The 24342-nt window shown below is 39.8% G+C and overlaps 1 protein-coding gene across 3 annotated transcripts; it reads left to right on the top strand.

Annotated features, from left to right (window-relative positions):
* Positions 1–43: 43 nt before the first annotated feature.
* rubcn (rubicon autophagy regulator) lies at positions 44–24052 on the top strand. Of its 3 annotated transcripts, XM_088077667.1 has the most exons (22): positions 44–492; positions 3017–3170; positions 4730–4813; positions 6421–6580; positions 7317–7423; positions 7630–7855; positions 8835–9278; positions 9957–10004; positions 10817–10912; positions 11428–11543; positions 11717–11915; positions 12195–12302; positions 13281–13355; positions 16332–16392; positions 16674–16806; positions 16963–17108; positions 17314–17378; positions 17683–17921; positions 19002–19063; positions 19154–19307; positions 19810–19903; positions 23670–24052. In XM_088077667.1, the coding sequence occupies exons 1-22, from the start codon at positions 455–457 to the stop codon at positions 23804–23806; spliced, it is 2946 nt and encodes a 981-aa protein (XP_087933793.1). In that variant the 5' UTR covers positions 44–454; the 3' UTR covers positions 23807–24052. The 3 variants fall into 3 exon arrangements, with proteins under 3 accessions (XP_087933793.1, XP_042371820.2, XP_087933794.1); XM_042515886.2 differs by lacking the exon at positions 9957–10004; XM_088077668.1 differs by lacking the exon at positions 13281–13355.
* The last annotated feature ends 290 nt before the right edge of the window (positions 24053–24342 follow it).

Genomic DNA, 24342 nt, shown 5'->3' with positions numbered 1-24342 from the left:
GTGATATTATTTAGTAACAGCAGGTGGCAGTGAAGTGCGGTTAATTCACTTGAGCAGTCACGTGTCTCTAGAAAGCTCCGTGTTTTACCAGCCACTTCAGAACAGTTGAGTTTATGCATTACAAGTCCTGAAAACGCACTGACAGCCCGCCAGCATAGTACAAAACAACGGAGGAAAATAAGCGGTGATCTTGTTTTAGAGTAAAAGCGTAATTATGGTTAAAAAGTGGGCAGCGCAGAGGTCGACATCACCGCCCACTTTCTGATCATAGCAGGTTGTGCGGCCTCCACTGTTTTGATTCACAGCTCGGACAAGAGGGGCAGAGATGGCGGAAGACTGGAAGTCCGGGTAACCACTCCAAGCTACCATACTACCGAGGTTAAACTCCGTTGTACGAAACAAAATATCGGTAAAGCTGGCAGCTTTGTACGGTACTCGATTCCGCCCGGAGGATATGGAGACATCGGCGGAGGGAGAGGCGGAGGAGCGCAGGTGAGTGACAATCTGGGCTGGGCAGGTTCCCGGCTAGCTGTGTAAAGAGCGACCGTTAATGTCATATAAACATCAAAACTAGATAATAATTAAACAAAGCCGACCAATTAGTACTTTTGGAGCAGCAGCTCATTTAAATTTAGCCGTTAAAATAATGTTAGTCACCTAACTAGCCAGCTGGTGAGATTATTGACGCCAGGGTGCTAGCGCTAAAGCTAAGCTAGGCTAGGCTAACCTGACATGTCAATGTTTGACAACTTGGAGCAAACACAAACGTTAACTACGACGCTTTTTAACCTGTGTAATATCAAAGGCCAACTAATTACTAAACGTTTGGAGGCAGTTAAGCAATTCTTACGTACATTTGTGAGCTAACGGTTAGGGCATTTCACATTACTACCTAGCGTTAATGGTGCTAACTGTAAGCTAACTCGTAGCTAGGTTGTGCTAACTGCTAACGCTAGCTGTCAAATGAAGTTGACATCTGCGAGATGTCGTTGGTTGCATTGTGGTACAGATATTCGCACATTTTTAATCGAAAGTAAGAATACATATAGAGTTTACCATAGGGGGGGTATTTAGCAAGCTGACGTTGTCATTATTATTATTGTTAGTGCGCACAAGTTGACATTCAAAATAACAAGTATTTGTTGTCATCACGATTGGTGGAAGAGTATTTGTGAGAGGAAATGCTGCTCAAGTGCACTAATTTTCTACCGATTGTGTTGTGGTAAGAGAAGCTTAAATACCCTTTCAATCCGAAAACGCACATTTAAATGTCAACATTGTGGATATTGTGTTAGTATGGTCCTGCCTTTCAGTGGAATCATAACGTGAGATATACGGATCATGATGAGCAGGGCAGTGATAACTTTGAAATCCTCTTTGTATTGTTCCAGATTTGAAGTTCAGATTGTATAAACAAATATGTATGGAGGCTTCACAAGCGGAGTAACGTTACACGACAACAAACGAAACATTAAGTTGATCCTAAATCTCAAAACCTTTCTGAACCTTGTAGTATTTCACTCCATGATGTCCGACACACACACAAACACACACGCACACACACGCACAACACAAGTCACATAAAACTCTCTTGTTGCATAAATGCATCATGCTCGACCGTATGTGGAGAATGTTCTTTTTCCAGGCTACATGGTGTGATTTGATTAGTTGGCTTGGGAACTGGACTCGTGATGCTGCTGCTGCTCACTCAGCACTGCTTGTTGTTGTGTTCATAAGTGTGCTATTCATATGTTTCATAGCATTTTTCAACAGCCTGCATCCACTTCTCCATCTGAGGTGATGGTTGTCACTATTTAGAGAAGGAAGATAAAGTATACTAAATTATGGGTTAGTCACTGATGTTACATGACTGCATTGGCTATATCTATCTTGCACAAAATAGAACAGGCCTTCTGTATATTGGATTTGATTTTAGACCTTCATTATAGGTGATCTATTTTGATATGATGTATTATGTTTGGGGGGATTCTTATGCATGTAACCACACACTACTACTTAAGGTAGAAGGAGAAGGTAGAAGGTGGATTTATTAGTCATGTTTTAACATAAACATGAATGCAGCTTCTCCATTAACATGGAGGAGGGGCAAAACTCTTTCTTTCTTTTAAAATTGTATTTTTTATTTTATTCTCTAGCTCTTTAACAACAAGAGATGTTTTATGCAAAGCACTTTAGTAGTGTATTTTTTTTTTAAATTGCCTTGTTGATGAAATGTTTTATATTAATAAACTTGCTTGTTTTGCAACTTGCTAATACGTAGTATAATAAGTGGTAGATGACCAGTTAAATGATCCTGTTCTGAATTCAGCCTTCAGTGTTGGTGTCCTCTGACAGCAGATCTTTTGTCCTGTTGCTGCAGTTATGCGGCTGGAACTCAATAGCATTCACTTTAACTGCTGACTTAAGGGGAAGAAGAGGAAGTCCTGGATAAGAGCGGGTGCTTTATGGCTCTTGGGAAATTTGACCTGATAATTGTTTCGCATTTGACACAACTGACACTTTTGGAGCAACAGCTTTCCATAGCTGTATCCTAAAGATAAAGTTTGACTCCTTGAACTTGCACATCTTGAGCAACAGGACTACTAACTTTTAGTTATGAGAATTTTGCAACCAGTATTTGTGAGCTAAGGAAGGAAAATAACTTTTTAAAGCTTCTGATGCAAACACATCTTAGCCCTTGCAAACATTGTGTTTGTCGGGAGGAAGTGACATTGTCTATTTATGTATCTCTCTTTTTAGGCTACTGTGTGGTGATACTACAGATAATAATGGTCAGCAATCCCTGTAAGCTGCTGAGTTCAGAGAAAAGCTAGTTTATTGTAACTAAACTGCTGACTTGATTTTTTTAATTTTTGGGAAAAGGATTCTTGTCCATGTGAGTAATGATTAAATCCACAACATTGCTAACACCAGCACTTTTTAACCTCCTTCCTCATTCTTAAACTTCCTTCCCTACCCCGTGTCACTCCTTTCTGCTGCCCTGTTTGCCTCACAGGAGGGAACACTGGAAGTTACTGTCCAGCCTGAAGACCACTGTCGAGGGTCTTGTGTCCACCAACAATCCCAACGTGTGGTCACGTTATGGTGGCCTGCAGCGGCTCCACAAAGACATGAACAACATCCTGAGCCATGGACTGAAGAATGAACAGGTCCGAACTCAGCAGATCTGACTGATACCACTCTCCCTTTTTTATTTATATGTTGTGAACAGATACTGATCTCTTTCTGTGTGACTTTCAGCACTTCTTACAGATTCGCAAGTCAAAGTTAGCTTTTGTTAAACCTAAGCCTAAATATCTGCCATAACGTCTTGTGTTTGAACATGGAGGAGTACTTGACACATTAGGTGTGTCCCATAACCCCATAATACCACACCATCCATCAACAAACTGCAGTATTGGTTGGTTCAGTGTTTCCGCATTACGCATATTATAGTGCAGAATCATATTATGCTTTGAAGGGAATCTTTTTGCAGTTGCTCATGCTAAGACAAATGGCACTGAAATCCCCTATACAGAAGTAATTTTAACAGAAGTTACAAAACCAGTAAGTAAGTCAGAGAATAAGTCTCTCACTTACCCAAAGGTTGTCGGGAATAGGCGTAATAGGTTTCATGACATATTTTTGCAGGGCTGTGACGATAAATGCATTTCCACGGTCATGTTACGCTGTATCTTTTTGAGCCTTTACATATGTAACATAACAAATTCATTGAAAACATGCGCTACTTTGGCTCTGATGGAGCCCAGCTGTAAACAACATAACCTTTTATACTGAAATTCCCAAAACAGTGCAGCAGGGTTCCCACAGTCATAAAAAACCTGGAATAGTTTTGGAATTTCACTGTCTGGTTTTACAGGCCTGGAAAAATCATTTAAAGGTTTGGGAAGTCATGGAATTATGTTCTGTGTAATGAAATTGATTTTAGAGTAACTTTCCACGTCATGTTATGAATTGGCAAATTTATTTTCTGTAAGTTAGCTGGTAACATAACGTAAGCATAATATGTGTAGACTCATGGCTGCACAATATATCGTTTCAGCATTGACACTGTGATGTGCAATAGTCACATCGGAGTACATGCAATGTTAGGTAAGACAAATTAAGTAATTTGCTGCTTGGTAGAAAAAGGAAAACTCGCACAGTTTTCTCATTTTCCATATCTAATACCAGCCTTCCCCTTCAAGACAGCTTATGTGTTTTTTTTGTACGTTTTGTGGCACCAATTGTTACGGGAAGCGAGACTCTCCTGAGTGTGTGTATGTGTCGAAAAGTACTGTAACTGGGCCGGTAAACATGCAAACACAGTGAAGCAAATGCTTTTCTGAGGGGGAAATTTTACTTTTTGTTACTGAAAATTCATGCATAAGTTTTCAGATGTTGTATATGAAAATGTGTGGGAACCCTGGACCAGTGTTTTTGCTGGAAACATTTTGCTCTTAGTAGTATTAGTTACTGGATGTAACCTCAGTTTTATGAGGACAAGTAACTGCAAGGAGAGGAAGAATGAGACTGCGCCTGGATGCAGCGACTGATGTCACCAGATTAAATACTTTTTTTTTTTTTTTACATTATTAGAGAGGTATTACCCATCATTATCACTTCACTTCCTTTATTAGAGGGGAAAACAGCTCACTCCATAATGGCTTATTGTGTTCATAGAGGCTGTTATTCTTTGTAACTGGGTCATGCTGGTTTTGTGTTGCAGGTGTACTACAAGCAGAGAGATTATTGGCCATTTGTATGGTGTGTTCGCTACATCAGCCCCCACCTCGCCTCACATGTTGAACAGGTATGGTCACTACCATCCACATGCAGCGTTGTATGTAAATATTTTCAAGTTTAGTGAGCATACAGATCTCTTACATATGTCATGGGAGGCAAGTTAATGCACAAAACACATTCCTAAACAACGCTACTTTGCTCTAGGCTATGCTATTTTCTTCTTCAGATTTAACAGTGTAAGGTCAACTTATCTTAAGCAGATTGACTATAGTTTTATTATCTCATAATCACAAGACACATTGTTGCTTGGTTTGTTTCAAAAGCTTACAGCAGTGTAATTTTGAAAACTTTTCATGTTCCATATGTTCTGCAAGAGGGGGCTGATATGTTTTAGTTCTGTAATTCATATTCACACACAAAAAATGATGTGCCTCTGCATTTTATTTACTGATTCACTTTTTGTAGAGAATAAGCTGGTGATTTACGAGTCGTGAAGATAGAAGTAAATTTGTATTAACCATATCCTGATAATTTTTTTATATTGTGGCATTCCTATGTTTGATTATGTGCTCCTCCAGCTACTGTGGCAAAAACAATACCCTTATTTAGCTGAAAAATTGTGCTTAACTTGGCTTTTTGGACAGTGAAAATTGGAGGCTAATTTCAGAGCTGATCTGCTTGACAGAAAAAACAATGGCTCCTTCTTTAAGTTTTTAGTTACATGCAAAGTAAATACCCAATACATTTCACACTGTCAGATGCCTTCAGATGATTTACCACACTTCCTGGATTACCCGTTTTTCTACCTTTCTGTGTTAAGGTATGTTGTGGAGAACAGTCACCTTTCAACCCCAGTCCAGTGTTAACAGAAATGTGCAACATGAAAGGATCGTAGAGTAGTTTATTACATCCAGTTTTGTTACTAGCAGGACTGACAGCAAGTGCTGCCATGATTAAATTCTCATGAAACGATTGATTGTTGATTCCTTGTGCGCAGGTTATGCAGATATATTTCACTCTTCATTCCACTCATTGCTCACTCTGTTTAAACTGTCAGGCTTATCGTATGCACCACACCATGGTAGACCTGTCTCCTTACCACTCCTCCATTGCTTTTTTAGCTGAATTGATGAAATATCATGCAACATTAGTATGTTTGTACTAATGTTGCATGATATTCTATGTTTGTGTTTGTAGGAAACATAGTAAGATTTGGAACAAGAGCTCATGATACTGGTTGTCGTGCTGTTTAATTAACAGCGTGGATGAAAAATTACAAATGAGAAAAATTAAAAGAAACCATTAAAAATGAATTTATATTCAGATAAATAGTGTTCACAATAGTGTCACTCTGTCTTTTACACCTCTGCCAGCTTCATTCCTATCCACTGCTCTCCTCACAATGGGCTTTTTTTTGACATTTCACAGTAGGAACAATGTGGGTGTAAATAATTAAATGAATTATGGCTGAATTACATTTAGCTGCTTTGATTCAGGATCCTTGTATCGTGCATTCTTGCTCAATGTAACGCTCATCAGAGCACCTGAATAGAAAAGATCTACTATGAATGTTATTAGTAACATCTGTGCCTTTCCTGCCATGAGAAATATATGCCTCTGTTTTACATTTCTCTCGTTTTGTTTCTTTTGCTTTCTCTCTCTTTCCGTCCACAGTTCAGTCACCTGGAGCCTGTACTGAGCAGCGGGATGCAAAGTGCTGGTGAGAGCTACAAGGCTGAGCGCTGGCTTCTTCACAGCTTACAGGTTCACATGCTATCTGCTCAGCTGAGACCTCTGCTCCGGCATCTGGGGCATACACGTAAATATTATAATGGTGAGTTTCACATTAAGGTATTTTTTTAAAAATAAAAATAATGTTTGCTGAACTTTTGCACATTTGCTAAAACCGTTAATATATTCTGATACTTGTACATGAGACGAATAATCAGCGGGAAAAAAAACATCACGTTCTTTTGGCTGCTCCAACCAATCACAGCTCTCTAACGCTGTGTCAATCACAGCTTATGCACACACTGGACTGCCAATAACAGTGTACATGACAAAGACAGATAAATAGAAGATCGATGACAAGGCTTGCTTTCACTTTCACAGAGGAATGCTGTTTTTCTTCTGTTGACTTGTCTTTGCCGTGCATGTTGTTGTTTGCAAAGATGGATGGGCTTTTTTTTTTTTTTTTATTACCGGTGGTTGTTTGTCAGCTGTTGTGTTCGCAAAGCTCCTGCTGAATGATTGACAGCTGCTTGGTGGGTTCTTGCAAATGCTGGGCAGAGGAACATGATCTTTTCACACATTATTTGTCTCATGTACTCTTTTAATTGTCCAGTTTGTTTGAAAAGAAGTTGGTGTTAAGTTTAAAGTAATGTAAAAAAACAGCAAAAATCACTTTTTCTGTTCCCCAATTTCTTTAGTCTGTTCCTTTCTTCTCTTTAACTTTTCTCTTTGTATCTTCACTCATACCCCACTGATTAATTATCTTTCTCATCATTATCTCTTTGTCACCCTCTTTGTTTTCCTCTCTTTCTCTCTCTCTGTTTGCCTCTGCCTTTCAGATGATGCCTTTCTGCTGAGCGAGCCCCATGTGACTGCCATGTTCCAGTGTCTGGAAGCTGTGGAGCAGAATAATCCCAAACTGCTGGCCCAAGTCGACACTGTCGGGGTGAGTCTTGTGAAATAACTAATTAAATCTTTCTGGCTTGCTGCATTTATGTCTCGTTTATTATCATTTTGTTGTTACTCTTTTGTTCATCATCAGTTAAAGATTTTTATGAATGATGTGACAGGTTAGCAATAAAGATAGTGCTACACACCCTCATTTTGACATTTGGGACAAGGCCTTAAATCTTCTTATTTTTCTTCCCTCAGCTGTCCCCTCTGAAGGGCCCACCATGTTTGGGCCTGTTGAAGAGCCAAAGCCTGTGTGTGCTGCCAGGGGCTGGTGGAGCTTGGAGGAACGCTGACTCGGCTCCCAGAGGAGATTCTCTAAATCGCAGACTCACCACCTCCAACTGCTCCCTCCGAGAAGCAGTCACCACCAGCCATGTCTCTGGGAACACAACGGGAGGCAGATCCCAAAACAGCAACAGCACAAGTGAGGAGAGGGTGAAGGGTGATCAATGTAGTTTTTAAAGGGGTTTGTGGGTTTTTTTCATATTGTGCTTTTAATGTGTTGTTTCCGCTGATTTAACTGAATGCTTAATGATGAGTTTTCATACGGCTCAACTAAATGTGCCGTAATAATAATTCAGAAGGTAGGCAGACTGCTAGCAGGCAATGCCTTGTATTTGTGTGTCTCCTATTTAAAAAAAAAAGGTTCAGGTAAAGTTATTGAATTTCAATGTCATGATTTTTTTTTATTCATCTTTGGTCCATCAAAAGTAAGTGTAGGAGTAAGGAGGAAGTAGTGCTTGATACAGAGATTTATGGTCGGTTCACATGGAGCACACTTAAGGTCATAGAAATTCAAATCTGCAATGTTGTTTCATTATTTTGCCACATCTGAGTTTTTTGTTATACTTAAGGACCAGAAATTGATCAAAGTCATTCCACAAAATCATTTCAGATCTCAGTAAACACTGTCGTCTTGAGCAAGGCTTCTTATATTTGTCACTATTTAAGTGAAAGATTTTTTAGTTGTACACTTAGTGAAGCAAACAAAAAGAAAATAGTCAATGTTCTGTAATAAGAACATTCAGTGATATAGGAGTTGGGGTTAGGGGATGACACAATGAATGCACCACAGTTTGTATGTGAATAGACTGACTGACTTAACCATACAGAGCCCTGATTGTTTGTGGACAAGCTCAGATATTGAAGAATGTGTTGAGACAGCCTCCAAAACTCAATGTCCTGAACTGGCTGTGCTCACTAAAAGAGATTAAACGGATTAAACTGGTGCTCCTAAAAATGTTTTAACATTATTGTTACTTTTTAGATTAAAAACAATCTGTAAGCTGACTCACGTCCCTTCCACATCAGCGAAGTTTGAGCAAATGAAACGGAAGAAACAGGAGCAGGCCTGTGACCTTGTGTCTCAGTTGATCTTACCTTATCTACCTGTTCTGCTGCAGACACCATCTCTCCAGCCAGCAGCCTGGGAGCTCCCTGGGTGTGTGTGTCCAGGCCCGGGGACAGCGAGCGAGGTGTGACACCCCCTCCTGGCTCCATCCCAGTCCCCTCTATTTCCCTCACAGAGTCCCCGTCGACCACCTCCGTTCAGCCTGAGGGTGGGGACTCTGGTGAGGGTGACTATGATGATGGACCTGAGTACCTTGCCATTGGTAACCTGGGGCAACGCAGCCGCCGTGACTCCCGGAGCTCCACCCACAGCAGCGACCAGGGCGTCACACCCGACCAGGGCATCACCCCGGACCAGTCCCTGCAACAGAGTTCCCTAGCTCCGCCCCCACCTAGACGCTCATCCTTCTCAGAGGGCCAGAGGGGGACGGGCCGGGGGTCTAAAGGACACACCCGCTCATTTTCAGACACAGGGATCAATCAAAAACTCAGGAATGGTGAGTAAACTTTGAGGGTAACACAAATGACAATAGCTGGGCTACCCTGCATCTGTTTGCATATATGTTTTTTTTATTGAATTAGAAAGGTTGAAATGAAATTGAAAATTCAAAAAAGTAGAAGAAAATCTTTTTTTTGTGAAGATTAAAATTAATTCATTTAACACTTACTATTTACCTCCTACATTTCAGCATATATATATTTAAGTACATAGTGAGTATTTGTGCATTGCTGCAACCCATAGCTTTCTGCATGTTCAAACTCAAACTGTGCAGATTAAATCACATCATGTAGTTATCAGTTCATGTACTACATGAATCTGTTGTTATGGCATATGTTTTATTTAAGGAGTTTGTTAATTTTTAAAGGATTAAATAGCTTTGTAGAGTGAGGCTTCAGCTGCCTGCATATGGAAATATACTTGATCAACCATTTTTTTTTTACATGTTTGCATAAATTGAAGGTGAGATTCAGATGGGGGTATACCTGCACCTGTTAAATTATTTGTAGCTTTGTAGGATGTGGTGAGGCTACACTCTTTCTCATTAGTTGCACACTTCCTGTCTGAAGTTTTTTCCAAATTAACGTCTTGATTCTCTTTGCGCCCTGTTTCCCTTTCTTAGCTTGAGGTAACTTTCTCTCTCTGCTCTATCTCTCTTTTTAATGTTTGTGCGAAGGAGGGGGCCACCGAAAAATCACCATAATAATAGAAGATCCGGTAGCAGGTTGGCAGTGCAGTTTCACTGTGCTCCATCACTTGACCCCTTCCACCCCTCTTTTTTTTCCTCTGCATGCTGATGAACTCCTCATCCTCTCATTTTAAGTCTTGCCTTCAGCTCATAATCTGTGCTTTTAGTCTTTGATGTCCATTTTGTTTAAAGTCTGGTTTGTGTTTCTCGGGTCATATTAATGTGATGAGGCCATTTCAATGTCTTATCTTAAGTATAAGGGAAGTTATAAATAAACAGCATGTGTTCACAGCAGTTATGCTAATGATGTTCTGATAGAAGCTCTGACATTGCGATTTAGAATTTACCATAACATAACACTAAAATGTGTCTACATTTATTGATGATTAAGCATAGCAGGCGTTCTACTGTATTTTTTACATATACAGGATGTGAAAGCACTGTAAACAAAGTAAAGCTGAGTATTGCAATACAATTCAAGACTATCTCCTCAGAAAAGCAAGAATCAGATCACTCTTTTCTACCAGCTTACATATAGAAATGTATCAATTGTGTGTCAGTGTGTGATTTATTTTCTGAATCTGTACATCCATAATTCAGGTCATTACAGTGATAAAGGTCAGCAGTCATGTTTTTGTTTCTGCATCCAATAAAATGAGCCATCTCCATAGATTTTATTGATTGTTTGACAGAAAAACGATGATAAAATCAAAACATTTTTGACCTTCTTTGTGTATGAATCATGACACATGTTCCCATCAGGTTTTAAAGAGTTCAGTGTTTGTTTTAGTGACTGTGGCATTTAACATAGATTTGTTAAATGCTATTAAATGCTATTTGTGTCTCAGAATCAGCAGAGGATGACTGCTGCATGAAGAATTACAGCCCTTTCTCACCTCAACGCCAGGATACCAGCACCCCCAGTTCCCTCTACATGGAGTCCCGTGAGTTTTTGCAGTACTTTTATGCTGTGTTTTTATGAGTACAGTTGTAGAAAAAAACTCTGCACTCATCCTGTGATTGTTAAGTTTTTAAGGAAGTTTTAATGGAAATCCACAGCAAATTTAAATACAGGAAGAAGTTGGTCAGGAAAGCTGACATGAAATGTTGAAGAGAAAACTAGGTTTCATTTCCTGAATGTGCATGTTGTGAGTGAGTCAGCTGATCCATAATCGTGACACTCTGGACCTGAGCAGGAAGGTCATAGATAGGTTGTTTGGGGTGTATCTTTTATTTGGATTTTATGGTTTGGATAATAACATGCTGATAGTTGGATTCTGGCAAGCTTGGAGCATTCAGTTTTTTTATTTTTTAACACTTGTTTTTTTAGACATTATGAAATCAAAAATGTATTTTTAAAGCTAAAACAGATTACATTAAAATTTAGTGCAGAAAATACGATTTATCTTTAGTGTCTGTTCTGTGTATTTGTTTCATGTATATTCTGTGTTTGTGTCAGATGGGTCCCAGTACAGCAGTGTTCCAGATGGGATGTTCAGGAAGCCATCGGAGGGTCAGAGTCTCATCAGCTACTTGTCAGAGCAGGACTTTGGCAGCTGTGCTGACCTGGAGAAGGTCAGTGCTTGGTTCATTTTGAACTTCTGACTAATTGTGACGTGCATCTGAAAAACCTGTGATAGCTTAAGGCTTAGAAAAAGTTTATTATTGAACTGACAAAGTTTCATGATTGAAACGGTAGATTTAGTCTCCTCTTCTGATTAATTTAGAGTTTTCTCTGTGCTTTTTAGGAGAATGCTCATTTCAGCATTTCAGAATCCCTCATTGCTGCCATTGAGCTGATGAAGTACAACCTACGCCGTCAGGAGGAGGAGGGAGAAGAGGAGGGAGACAGCGACTGTGAGATCCAGCAGCTCAAACAGAAGATCCGCCTGCGAAGGCAGCAGATCAGACGCAGCCGCCTGCCGCCCTGTTCAAACTCCCAGCACCGTAAGGCAGCATTAGTTGTGGGGAGTTGTTAAATGGGAAAGTAGTCACCTGTATGATGTTGCAGTCTTTTTGTCATACCATTTTTCATTCACTGAGAAAATTACAAGTTGATTATTTTCCATTTTATGGTCTGTAAATAGGGTCTTAGATCTTTGTGAGCAGCAATCATAAATAGTTCAATAGATTGGTCTCACTGCACCACAGTGTCATTTGCTGTTATTGATTTTTTATTTATCATTCATTCTTCGTTTTGCTCCTCTTCTCCTTCCTCTCCTGCAGTTTTCCACTCCACTGACAGCGGAGGCTCCAGGAGGAGCTCTCAGGACTCCTGCCAGGGCCTGTCAGACTCTGGCTCAGCTGAAGAGGTGGAGGAGTGCGAACTACGAGGTAGAGAGAGGGGATGGGGGTGGTACCAGAAGATTAACAGTCCCTTTTTCATTTTTTTTTTTTGTAACACAATTGCTAATTAGTGTGACCGAGCTTCTTCAATCCAGGAATATGACTACACTTTTTGTGTATTTGTCAATTCAAATAGGAACTTTTTACTTGATTATCAGCAAGCCAGAGTTACAGTGACATGATGCAGCTAACAGTTTTATCTTTCAGCTGCTGTAATGAGAACTTTGAACAAAATATTCTCGTCTACATTGGAAAACGTATTGACATTTTAAAAATTTGAAATATGTAAAGAATTTCTCTTCTGTCTGTGTGAGTGAGTTTGTTTCTGCTCCAGTCATAATTCATAACCTAATCATCGCACTTGCTTTATGTTGCTCACCAAGCATGTCACGTTTTACCATGAACCATAAACACAGACATCTGAGTACAAAAGTCACAGAATAAGGGTCTGTAAAATGCTTTTATTAGTGTTGCTATTTATAACCAAGTCACAGTCATGTGAGTTGTCATATCTCAGATTTGTATGGTCATTATAATTTGATATATTCTGGTAAATTCCAGGCAGTGTTCACTGAGTAAATTTAAAACATTTTCCTCTTAATTAATTGATTAGATGTCAATTGCTGTTTTATGTGACAAATAATAACCCTGAGACTAATCACTAACATATAGAAATGTCAAAACATGTATTGCTTTGACACTGTTAACATTGGATGTGGGATTTCTTAACTGCATGTTCTTTATGTATTGTTTGACTGTGTATAGCTACACTTCTCAGCACTGTGGTTTGAGCACACAGAGTTTGTTGTATCTCGGTGCTGTATAACTGCATGATCTCCACATGTACTGCATGAGTACAGTATACTGTATGTTTGCCTTTGACACTGACATACAGCTCTGTGGAGAGTTAAAAAATGTTTGTGCTTGTGGTGACGGTTGTGCTGAGTGTTAGTTTCTGTCTCTCAGATGGCTGTGAGGGTCAGTCCCTGCTGGCGGTGTCTCAGAACGGCCTCTCCCTGTCACTCGCCTCCCTCTTCTCAGGTATCTGCAGGCTGGACAGTTTGTGGGCGAGGCTCAACAGCTACAATGCAGATAGTTTATTGTGGTGGGGCTCCTCTGAGAGGAGGCTGATGGCTCCGCTCCAAACTGAGAGTTCATGGCTTTAATCCCTCTAGTTAAACTGGATAGCTTATCTGTTGTCTTTGCATAAACATACTGATTCATTCTGTTCAATCTACCACTTAACACAACTCTGAATAAGTTAAAGACACGTTTTTAAGAATCAAGCGTAAAAACACCCAATCTTTGTGTTTTATCAATACAATGATGCTCGCTTTGTATGAAGATATTATCTATATATATTATTTTTTAGGAAAAATCTGTGAGCTGACAGCTTTAACTTCTAATTCTGCATGACTGTGTGTACTCGATGTCATGCGGCACCATCCTAAAGAAAGAAAAGTAATATTTACTAATGTTTAATTTTCCCAATGAACCATAGCTGTGTTAATTTGCTAAAAGCTTCAGTCTGTTGTCATACCTCAGTGGCGATGTTTTTTAGATAAAAAAAAAGATTATTTTTCTATGGCTCCCCAGTATCCTACAAAAAATCCTTTTAACAACAGCAGGGAGTACTGCAAGTTTTCAGTTTGGAGTTAAGCCAGCTTCCCTCTCCCCTTAGTTGAAAAGTGTGCTTGGCTGTTAGTGTTGGTGCTTGTTCAGTGCTCCAGGGTTTTGGTGGACAAATGTGCCTGTACCTGTTAGAGTTAAGAGGGCCTCATGAGAGGAGACGAGCGAGTTAACAAGTGGTGACTGTGACTACAGGCATAAACACTCATCCACCTATTCATCCACTCCATAAATCATTATCCCCAGTATGACTCCAGTGAGAGTGCGGTGTGATTGGTGTAAAATTCTTCCGTCTTGTTCCTTTTTTAAGGCATACAGCAGATTTTAGCACTGGCAAAATGAGGATTTTAACATGGACACACAGCTGCTTTGTCTGAGACCCATCATGAACATGACTGCAACCAATTATAGTGGGACAATATATCAAAAGAATATCACATTGTGATACATTAAAAAACCAAATATTACTTTGGATTTGGACAATATATTTCTAAAAAGATTTTCCTTATCTGAATTAAAGGGTTAGTTAAACCGAAAATGAACAGTACATAGATTTTATTCATCAGTCTTGATGGTTTTGGTGTAAGATGCAGAGTGTTGGAGATATTAGCTGTAGCATTGACAAAACAATCTAGATTGATAAGTAGCACTACAGGTAACAGAAAAAAAATGTATTTGGTTTTGGGGTGAACTCTCCCTTTAAGTGATACTTTTTTTTTGTTCATAGACTTTCAATTAAGTGAAATGAACATTCATTGCCTCTACATAGCCCAATAACCCCAATGATTTATACTTAATTGCATTCCTTAACCATAATAACTAACCATACATTTAACCAAAATCTTGAAACCTAATCAGAATCTAAAGTAACTGAACTAACTAATCATATGTGACTGCATTATAGTAATGATGAGATGAAAATATAAATTGATAGTTCTTTAACAGAAAATACACTGTCATTGTATGTTTCCTATGAAAAATACTAAAAGTGTAGTTAATAGAAAACCACACATATCCATGTAGCTATACTCAACTTTGTACTTAAATGCCTTTGTGTGTGCAAATCCCCTGAAAGCAATAGTAATTTTTCACAATAGTGACATTAAAGAAAGGAGTCAGAAATGCCTTAATATTTGATTTAGTTTACACCCCATGCCACAAACAAAGCATGGAGAAGAGGTGTAATCAAGGACTGCGGTGCAGTTTTACTCAGATGCTGTTCACTGTGTTGTTCACAACTTCGGCGAAATAAATTGTCTAAATAAATTCCTGTTCATGGCAATTTTAGTTTATTTTTTCATTCTTGCCAATTGCCAGTAATGAAATATTGGTCCTAATCGCTCACACTTGACTCATTGCTCCTCGCTCGCTCCTCTGGACACACAATCACCATGCCCTGTCTGCTCACATGTGCTTTTTGCCGTGTGCTGCTTATGAAAACCCTCCTCCGGTGTTCTGTGCCTGCCTGAAGTATCACTTTGCAGTAGTCAAACTGTAATCCCACATGAAACCAGGGATTTGTAAGACAGACTATGCGTGCAAAAGAGAGCATTTGTGGAATCATGCAGATGATTAACTTGCTTATCAAGCTTGTAAATGCTCTGCAAGAACTTTGACTGACTGCAACCAGAAGGGCTCTGAATCTAACCAGTGTTTTATTAGAATAAACAACAACGCTGATCCTCTGATAGAAAGAATCTGTCATAGTCACACAAGATTTCATGCAGACGGTCTACTGTTCTGCTAAACCCAAACTGCTTAATGTCTCTGCTTACATGTTGTTTGTGAGGTGTTACACATAAATAATAGTAGCAATGCTCTACCTTTGAATCTCTCTGGCTTCTCTGCATGCTACCTGCTAAAATATATTTAAACATGCTTGAATTTAATCTGAGATGTGATTTGGTTTTAAGGGTCTTCCACTTCAGTATCTTTAAGAAGAGATTGTCTTCTAATATTTCTCTTATTTTTGTGCATCTATTTTAAATCAAATTCAGCCATCATCTGACACAGGGTTCCCACTGATCCAAAAAACGTTTTTTTTCAAGTCCTTAATCTAACAAGCTATAGGAACCCTGTGACAGCTATTTGCAATACCATAGATTTAAATTTTTTTCATCTGATTATGCAAGTATCAAGAATCTTTTGGTGTCTAGGACTGATGAATACTTATTGATTGATTGATTGAAATCTTTATTTCAAACATGTTTTTTTCCAAGACCATAAACATACAAACCAGCAAAAGCATAAAAAAGAAAAAAGGAAACCGTCATATCCAATGTTGAAAAGGAGTAGAAAGAAGTGTAAAGTTACACTTAAAGTGTGTAACTGGTGCACTGCTCCCATGTGGTTAAATCTCTGTTATTTTGCTGTTGCTGTGTCTTCCAGATGCAGACATTAAACGCAGTGTAAGCTCCAGTGGCAGGTCTTTCCTCAGTTCAGAGTCCATGTGAGTAACACAGCCACTTCCTGTCTCCCTTATTTCTTTTAATAATAGATAGAAATGTCATTTTAAAGCATGTTAATAACTAAATGTTACTTGACTTACAGGAAAATTTGCTGGCTTTAAATACTGCAATGTCCTCACTTGGGACTTTGATATAATAAGTAACAATTATATGAACCACAGTGGAGATTGCATGTCAGATATGTGGATGAGTAGAAAACTGAAAAATGTATGTTGAATGACTTAATAAAAAGCATGTTCTGTGCTTCTTTTTGCATTTTCAGCTCTCCATCCTTCCTCCAGTCTAACTCCGCTGAGTCAGTAGCCATGGGTTTACTCAAGCAGTTTGAAGGTATGCAGCTTCCTGCAGCCTCAGAGCTCGACTGGCTGGTCCCAGAACATGACGCTCCACAGAAGGTACAACAGGAACTGGCTTATGCGCAGTACTCAGCAGTTCTCCACACATGCAATAATTCACATAATAATAACTTGACTTGCAGTATGTAGCACTTCTCCTGATATACCGACACACAACACACTTTGAACTCTCTTAACTTCTTTGCCCTCTCCCAGCTGCTGCCCATCCCAGACTCTATGCCAATATCACCTGATGATGGTGAACACGCAGACATCTACAAGCTTAGGATTCGGGTACGAGGCAACCTGGAGTGGGCGCCACCCCGACCACAGATCATCTTTAATATTCATCCCGCCCCCAAGTGAGTCCATGCCATGTTTAACCCGCCTGCACTGACTTTCTTGCTTCGTTTTTTATTTTTTATGTTGTTGGTGATTTGTATTTATCTGCTATTCATGTGTCATCTTTTTTGTGATATACCCAGCTGACCATTCCTGAATTAGTAGGTTTGCTTGCTCTTTGTTCTATGAAGTTGATATTACTTACACATTTCATTATCCTGTTAGGAGGAAGGTAGTTGTGTCTAAACAGAACTATCGCTGCGCTGGCTGTGGCACCCGCATCGACCCAGGTATGACCAGCAAACCCCAGAAATACTTGTTATCTTGGAAAATTTTGCAAGGCATTTAAGTTTTAAGTTAATCAGTTCAACAAATCAAACTGTGTCAAAATACTAGCTATCTATTCACATTCACAGTTTCAGTTCTTGTTTTAAATTTATTTCACAAGTGCAACTTTAAGTTTTTCCAGCTTGATCAGTTGCCATAAAACTTGGTGTATTTCTGTGGCATTTTCCTTTATATGTACAAGTGCTAGCTTGCTCATTCCACACTCCTCTCTGCCACCTGTGTCTCTGCTGGTTGTCCACACTTCAGATTATATCAAGCGACTGCGTTACTGTGAATACCTCGGCCGTTACTTCTGCCAGTGCTGCCATGAGAACGCCCAGGCAGTGGTTCCCGGCAGAGTGCTGAGGAAGTGGGACTTCAGCAAGTACTATGTCAGCAACTTTGCACGGGACCTGCTGAGCAAGATCGCCGGAGACCCGCTGTTCAACCCCAGTGACATCAACAGTGGCCTGTACAAGAAGATCAAAGCTCTGGAGGCTGTCAGGGTGAGCACAGAAGCAGCAGCGGGATGGGAAATGAGGCATTAAGCTATTTTTTTCCTGAAGTTTTTATTTAAGTATTCTTTTCTTTTTTCTTTTTTACTGGTAAAGAGTGGTAATTATAATTCCACCCCATCATAACCAGTTTCAGCTCTGTTTGAAGAAGATTAGCCGAGTAAGGTTATACTGAAAAAGACATCCTTATGTACGTGATTAGGCAGGACTGTGCTAAAAGTAGTGAGGTTCACAGTTGAGAAGTTGATTAAATATTGCTATTATTGCTAGCTGGAACACAATATACTAGTCAGTTTAAATTATTTTATTAATGGTCACATTTTGACATAATATGCACTGAAATGTCATGTCTTCCTAGTTAACAGAGCTTCATTTTAAATAAACAAGGAAAAAATAAAAGCATATTGGTCTGTTTGCTCAGTCCTGCAAGTAGAGAAGTGGAAAGTGGGACAGAGATGACATTTTGTAAACCCAGTGCAGTTTTACAGTATTTAATTTTATTTAGTAAGTTGTTTTGTTGGATATTTTGCAATATTGCAATATTCATAATTGACAGTGCAAAATGCCAGATATTTCAATGGCCTTTTAAAATAAGATTTGGAAATTAAAAAATGTGATTTAATGATTTCAAATGGCTCCTATAATATGTCTTACTTTGTAGACTAAACTGTGCTCATTTTTAACAGTTTTCTGAATATTGTCATGATTTTAGACTAGTCTGGGTGTAAACTTCTATTTAATCATTGGAGAAATTAGGAACATCCGTAGCTGCAAGAATGTGCATTAAAACGCTGATAGGGAGAGACATAATGACAGTATGGTTTTAAAGATGTGTCAAGGCAGTTTTTACCTACTGGAAAACAGAAAGAAGAAATGTGATGCTTGCTCAGTTCAGTCAGTCTGCTGGCAGGGACACTGAATATTAAACACTAACAGCACAGATGCTGTAATTGGAAACTGAACCTGGACTTTATGCTCCTTTCACCATAGATGAACCTTTATGCCTCCGTGTGTCTGTCAGTGTATGTTAAACTAACAAGATAATGTTTTCTCCATTTTGTCATTGTGTAGGTTTTGAGGATGCAGCTGTTTCATATGAAAAATCTCTTCAAGACCTGTCGCTTTGCTAAAGAGTAAGATGTCTGTTTGTACATGTTTTTTACAAAACAAAATTATTCTTCCTGAAAAGACCCAGATCATCAGTATGTGTGTGTGTCCATCAGGGTGCTGGACCAGTTTGACAGCCTGCCAGGTCACCTGACCGAGGACCTTCACCTCTTTTCCCTCAATGACCTCACTGCTGTTCGTAATGGAGAACTGGCTCCCAGAATGAAGGAGCTGCTTAAACTCGGTACCATGCACGTAGCTGGCTGTGTGGTAAGATAATCATGTGCCTCCTCTTCTTACATAGAGAGTTAATCCAGTTAATTTACTGCATTGATTAAATATGACTGAATTGTGAAGTTGAAGTCCTCGCATAAAACTAGGCCATGCAAGAGCTTCTGAACTCTCTTGATCAACATATTAAGGAGAGTCAAAAGAGGAGAAGTCATGGTTTCAAATTCCATCACACAATTGGGGTATAACACATGCGCAGTGAAATCTGGTCTGAAGTTGCCCAAAGACTCAATACACAGTGTCTCAGCCTCTTTTGAACAGCCTTGACAGAAAATTTGTCAGTATAGCCTGCTGTTGGAGCAACAGCCCGGGGAAAGAGGGGATATCTCAGCACTGGTTAGACAGAGGGAAGTTTACTGTAGTTCATCTACACATACATTGTCCCACATTGTTTTGATTCAAAGCTGGTTGAAAATCGGTGAAATATCCCTTTAATCAAATCTAATTTTTTTTTTGTCACCTGTTCTTCGGTCTCCGTCAGCTGTGCCAGGCGAAGGGCTTCGTGTGTGAGTTCTGTGGCAACGACAAAGACATCATCTTCCCCTTCCAGCTGAACAAGTGCCAGCGCTGCGAAGGTGAGCCCACTCTGCTGGCGGCAGGCCTGGGTGGCTCACGAGCCCCCTCCCCCCGCCCCTCCATTCCACTAACCTGGAGAGACTGGAAGATCTCCGATCCTTTTAGGCTGGCAAAGGCCCTCTCCAAAAACAGGCAGGAGGGGGAGGGAGGGGAGGAAGGTTTAGAGGATATCATGGATCAGGGGGTGAGGAGTGGAGCGCTAGAGGAAAGGGGTGACATAGCAGAAGAGAGAAAGGGAGGAGGGGGAATATTTCACACTTTCACTTATGGAAAGCTCGTGAAAGCGTTCTCCAGGAGTAAAAGCGATGACGAAGAGCAGGAGATGACAGGAGAGACAGATTCAGAGAGGGAGGAAGAGATAAAGTGTGATGAGGGAGGGGAGGAGGACGGAAATGATCAGCATGTGGAGGAAAAGGGTAAAGAAAGGGAAGATGGTCACGCAAGAAGGGAAAAAGTCAACCTACTAAAGGTTCTTCACATAGACAGACTAAAGAAGAACATCTCAAAAGGAGGCAGAAGAAGCAGCGGCAGCGAAACATGCAGCAGCGTGGAAAGTCTAGATGAAGTAGGACAACAGAGTAAAGGACGTTTGAAGCTACCGGGGTTAACAAATCTCGCCAAGCGTGTCTCAAAACGAGAGATAGAAGATGAAGGGAAAACAGATGTCAAAGAGAAGGAGTCCTCCATAATATTATTGGAGAAAGTAAAGGGAGAAGAGGAGCGAGGAAAGGCAGTGTGGGATGCAGAACATGTGGAGAAATTTACACCTACAAAATTGTTAAAACCTCAGCTGTCTGCGATTTTCTCCAAAGGGACGAGCACGGGGGAGGAGGATAGAAGTGGGGAGAGCGATGTAAAAAGAGAATTGGACACTGAGGAGAAAGGCCAGCAAGAGCCACCCGTCATAACTCGGACTAACTGGAGAGGTCGTAGAACTCGCAAAGCCAGGAGAGGCAGAAAGATTAGGGAAGGCACGACAGAAGGTGGAGAGAGTGAAGACACAAATGAGGTAGATTCTTAAACTGAGAGAGGTGGAGGATGAGGGTAAGGGCAATAAGAAGCTAAAACAGCACTAAATTACTGTACTCTAAACTGCTAAAAGGTTAATATTTGATGGCTCTGCTGGATGATACTGTAGTTTGCATTTGCCCAGATGTTAATGACTGGTAACAGTCAACTGAGGGCTTCTGGATTAGTTCACCTCGTCTATTTTAGTTTTGAAGAGGTTATATTTCATCAGAGTTGACTCTGTCACATGTTTTTAGCAGTGTTTCTAACGCCTGTAGATTTCAAATACTTCTTTTTGAGCTACACAAGTGCAGCAATGCAGAACGTTTTGATTGATTTGACTTTTTTGCTCACTGATAAACATTTTATTTTCTTGTTTGTTTAATCCATCCAAAAAGTATAGAAAAGTAAAGAAACAGCATGTTTTACACAGTGGTTTTGTGGCTGCTCTGTTTCTTGGCTGGACGACTTCTTCCTGCCTGTAGCTTCATATTTAGCAGACAGATAAGAGCATGATATCTAGCATTTCATCTTTCTCTCTGCAAATTTCTCCTCATATTTCCCAAAGGCTTTCCAAACACAGTTTCTTTTAGTATTTTAATGTTGTAAGGTTATTAAACCTAACTCAGATAATCAGGTGATTTTTGCTATCCTACCTCTATTTGTGCCTCTCTTTAAACTGTCTTTTTCAACCTTTTAACCATCTCAGGGTTTGAAACATTTTGTACACTTGTTTTTTCTGTTGCTCACATTTGGCTGCAACTTCCTTGCACTATAGTGATTTTGGTGTTTTTTGGCTTTGTTTCTTTGTGCAGTTGCACAGCTGGTGGAGGGTAAATATCTGGCAGCTATTTGGTGGTGGATTCCTTTGGCTTATATTCCAGAGGTATTGGTGTGTGGAGCTCAGCCATCAGTGGTTTTGTTTCTCTTGGCTCTGAGCTCTTAATGCTTTTGTCTCGGCCACGGGTTGGCAGATGACACTAAAGGGGCGTATCACTCATAAACGTTTACATTTCAGTTTGCTTTGGTCATGAATTTTAGTTTGGGCTGTTACACCTGTTTTTCTGAGCCAGTGGAGGAGTCTGTTTTCATCCTAACCAAACACTACTCTAGCTGATTTCACTGATCAGCAGGGCTGGGTATCGGTACTCAATAGTTTGCTAAGGCAACACCTGAAATAAACCAGTAGTAATCATAGTCGTCATAGTAGTAGTACCCAGTAGTATCAAAATGTTTCCAGTCAAACGATAGCTGAATTTGATCCTTTTTGCGCTGCGGTCCGGGGAAGTCAAGCATGATGTATGTGAGAGTTTGCAATCTAGCATGCCAAGATGCCACCAAAACAATTAAAATTCTAAATTAGATGCCAGGTGTGGTTGCCATTGGTGCTGCAGAGAAGTTTATTTTTACAGAAGTTCATTGTATATATAACTCTAAAAGCCTACCAAATGGTTGGGTATCCGCTTCAGCTAACGTTAGCCGCTTAAATTGAGCTTACATATGGAAGTGTTTTAAACATTTGTCAATATGGACTTGTTACACGTTGTGAACTCGGTTCACTTGTCCACAATGCAATGTTCAGTTTATTTTTATTGAAACCACCAGCACCAAAGTATTATTCATTCAGATTTACCAGCACAGTAAACAAGAGAGATGAAAAGAAGGTGGTGACTTCCTCTCTCTGAAGAGGTAATAAATACGAATGTGCCCGTTCCTCAATATTTTACATTCCTTTTGTCCAAAAGAATCAAAAGGACCATATTTGGTTTTCATTCAAATAAATCCAAGTTATAAATATTGTATTAAGCGGATAAAACATTGTTTTTTGTCAGGCGCCGTAATCCTGTGTTGTAAAAATATACATATGCCGCTTGAGTTCAGTGATTGAAGCAAATAAAACCCAGGCTTATTAATTAAAGTTCAACGGTATACTACACGTCACGCCTATTGGTGTCAGTATAACTTTTGGGTGCTTATATCATAATGTTTTAAACGACACACATCCCTACTGATGAGTTCATCTCTGTGAAATCAGCAGATATAGATTTTCATTGAAATGTAGACTCTTTCTCTGGTTTAGAAGAAATAGTGCCTGTTGTTGTGCTGCCTCATCTACGATTGTTTTAAGCCATGTTGTCTGTTTAGATATTTGTTGGTAGAACGTCTCATTTATGTGAGATGACCACGTGTCAGAATGAATGTGTAATTTATTCTTTTAGTTGATATTATTTAAACTTCATCTTCATGTGAACATGAAATAAACACAATTGTTTTGAAGTTGAGTTGCCTGTTATTTTATCTTTCCTTTAAAAATCAGTTTTATGTGTGTAGACATAACTATGTGTTGAAGTAGACTAGTTAAGAGACTGAAGAGGTTTTAAAGCACTCTGGTGGCCTCTTTTGGAAGAATGGGATGTGTCTGAGCAGGTTTAGGGCGTGCCGTGTTTGTCTCCCAGGATATCAGCCGTCTCACTTACCTCCTGCCTTCTGCTGCGCTGCCTCTAACTTCTCGGCCTTTTATACTCTGCTCCTCACCTTGCCTCTCTCAGGTCTCATTGTGATTGGCTGCTCTGTTGCTACATCACATCTTTTCTCAGCAAACTGGTTCAACTGGTTTGTGGCCATTACAGCATTGTTTGGTTAAGCAGCTGAAAGCAGCTGTGAACTGTTAGCCTCCTTTTTTAAGATGACACATTTGTGCTGCGAAATGCTTCAAAGCGTCACATCTCTGACTTTTTGTTGTTTTTCCCTTTACAGAGTGCCATGCATGTTACCATCGCAGCTGCTTCCGCACAGGTAAAGACTGCCCTCGATGTCAGCGGCTGGCAGAGCGGAGAGAGCGGATGGCGCGCAAAAACATGGAAGAGCAAGAAGACGAGGGAGGTGGGCCCTAGTGCTGGTAACAGAGGAAACTCTGAGACTCGAGAAGAGCACAATGCGACCATGATTGTAGTGACCGACAACCTCTCTTTTCCGTTCCAGTCCTCTCAGACCTGGGTGACAATATTGCAAACAGATGTTTTGGTCTCAATAAATTACCAGATGTGCAGTTTTTACTACATCAGGACATCAGTTGTGTTAGTGTGACAACTGTAAATGATTTTTGATGCATTCAGTGAATGCTAAGCCCCTTTCACACACTGTCAGCCAGCGTTGCCAACTTGGTGACTTTCTTGCTAGATTTAGCGACTTTGCAGACCCTTTTAGCACCTTAATTACTCAAAGGCAACTAGTGTCAAATTTAGCGACTTTATTGGACCACCAGTGAAAATGTAACTCCTAAAAATGATTATTTATAGACATTTTTTGTACATAAGTAAAAATGTAGGATTTAAAACCTTTAGTAGCCACTAATTGTAGTATGTGTGACAAAAATCATAAGTATAGGTGACGAAAAAACTCAAACTTACAAGTATATTTGATGCTGACC

This window comes from Plectropomus leopardus, chromosome 5 (genome assembly GCF_026936395.1).
Source record: "Plectropomus leopardus strain MGB_pleo_1.0 chromosome 5, ASM2693639v1, whole genome shotgun sequence".
Taxonomy (NCBI): domain Eukaryota; kingdom Metazoa; phylum Chordata; class Actinopteri; order Perciformes; family Serranidae; genus Plectropomus; species Plectropomus leopardus.
Note: the sequence above shows the minus strand (reverse complement) of the source record. Positions and strands in the feature narration are given on the sequence as shown.

Bases quoted from the DNA above. Each gene is read 5' to 3' on its own strand.
- rubcn (XM_088077667.1), top strand. From the start codon at position 455: ATGGAGACATCGGCGGAGGGAGAGGCGGAGGAGCGCAG. The intron at 9,279-9,956 runs GTGAGTAAACTT...GTTTGTGCGAAG, and splicing joins CAATCAAAAACTCAGGAATG to GAGGGGGCCACCGAAAAATC. The intron at 16,393-16,673 runs GTGAGTAACACA...TTGCATTTTCAG, and splicing joins TTCCTCAGTTCAGAGTCCAT to CTCTCCATCCTTCCTCCAGT.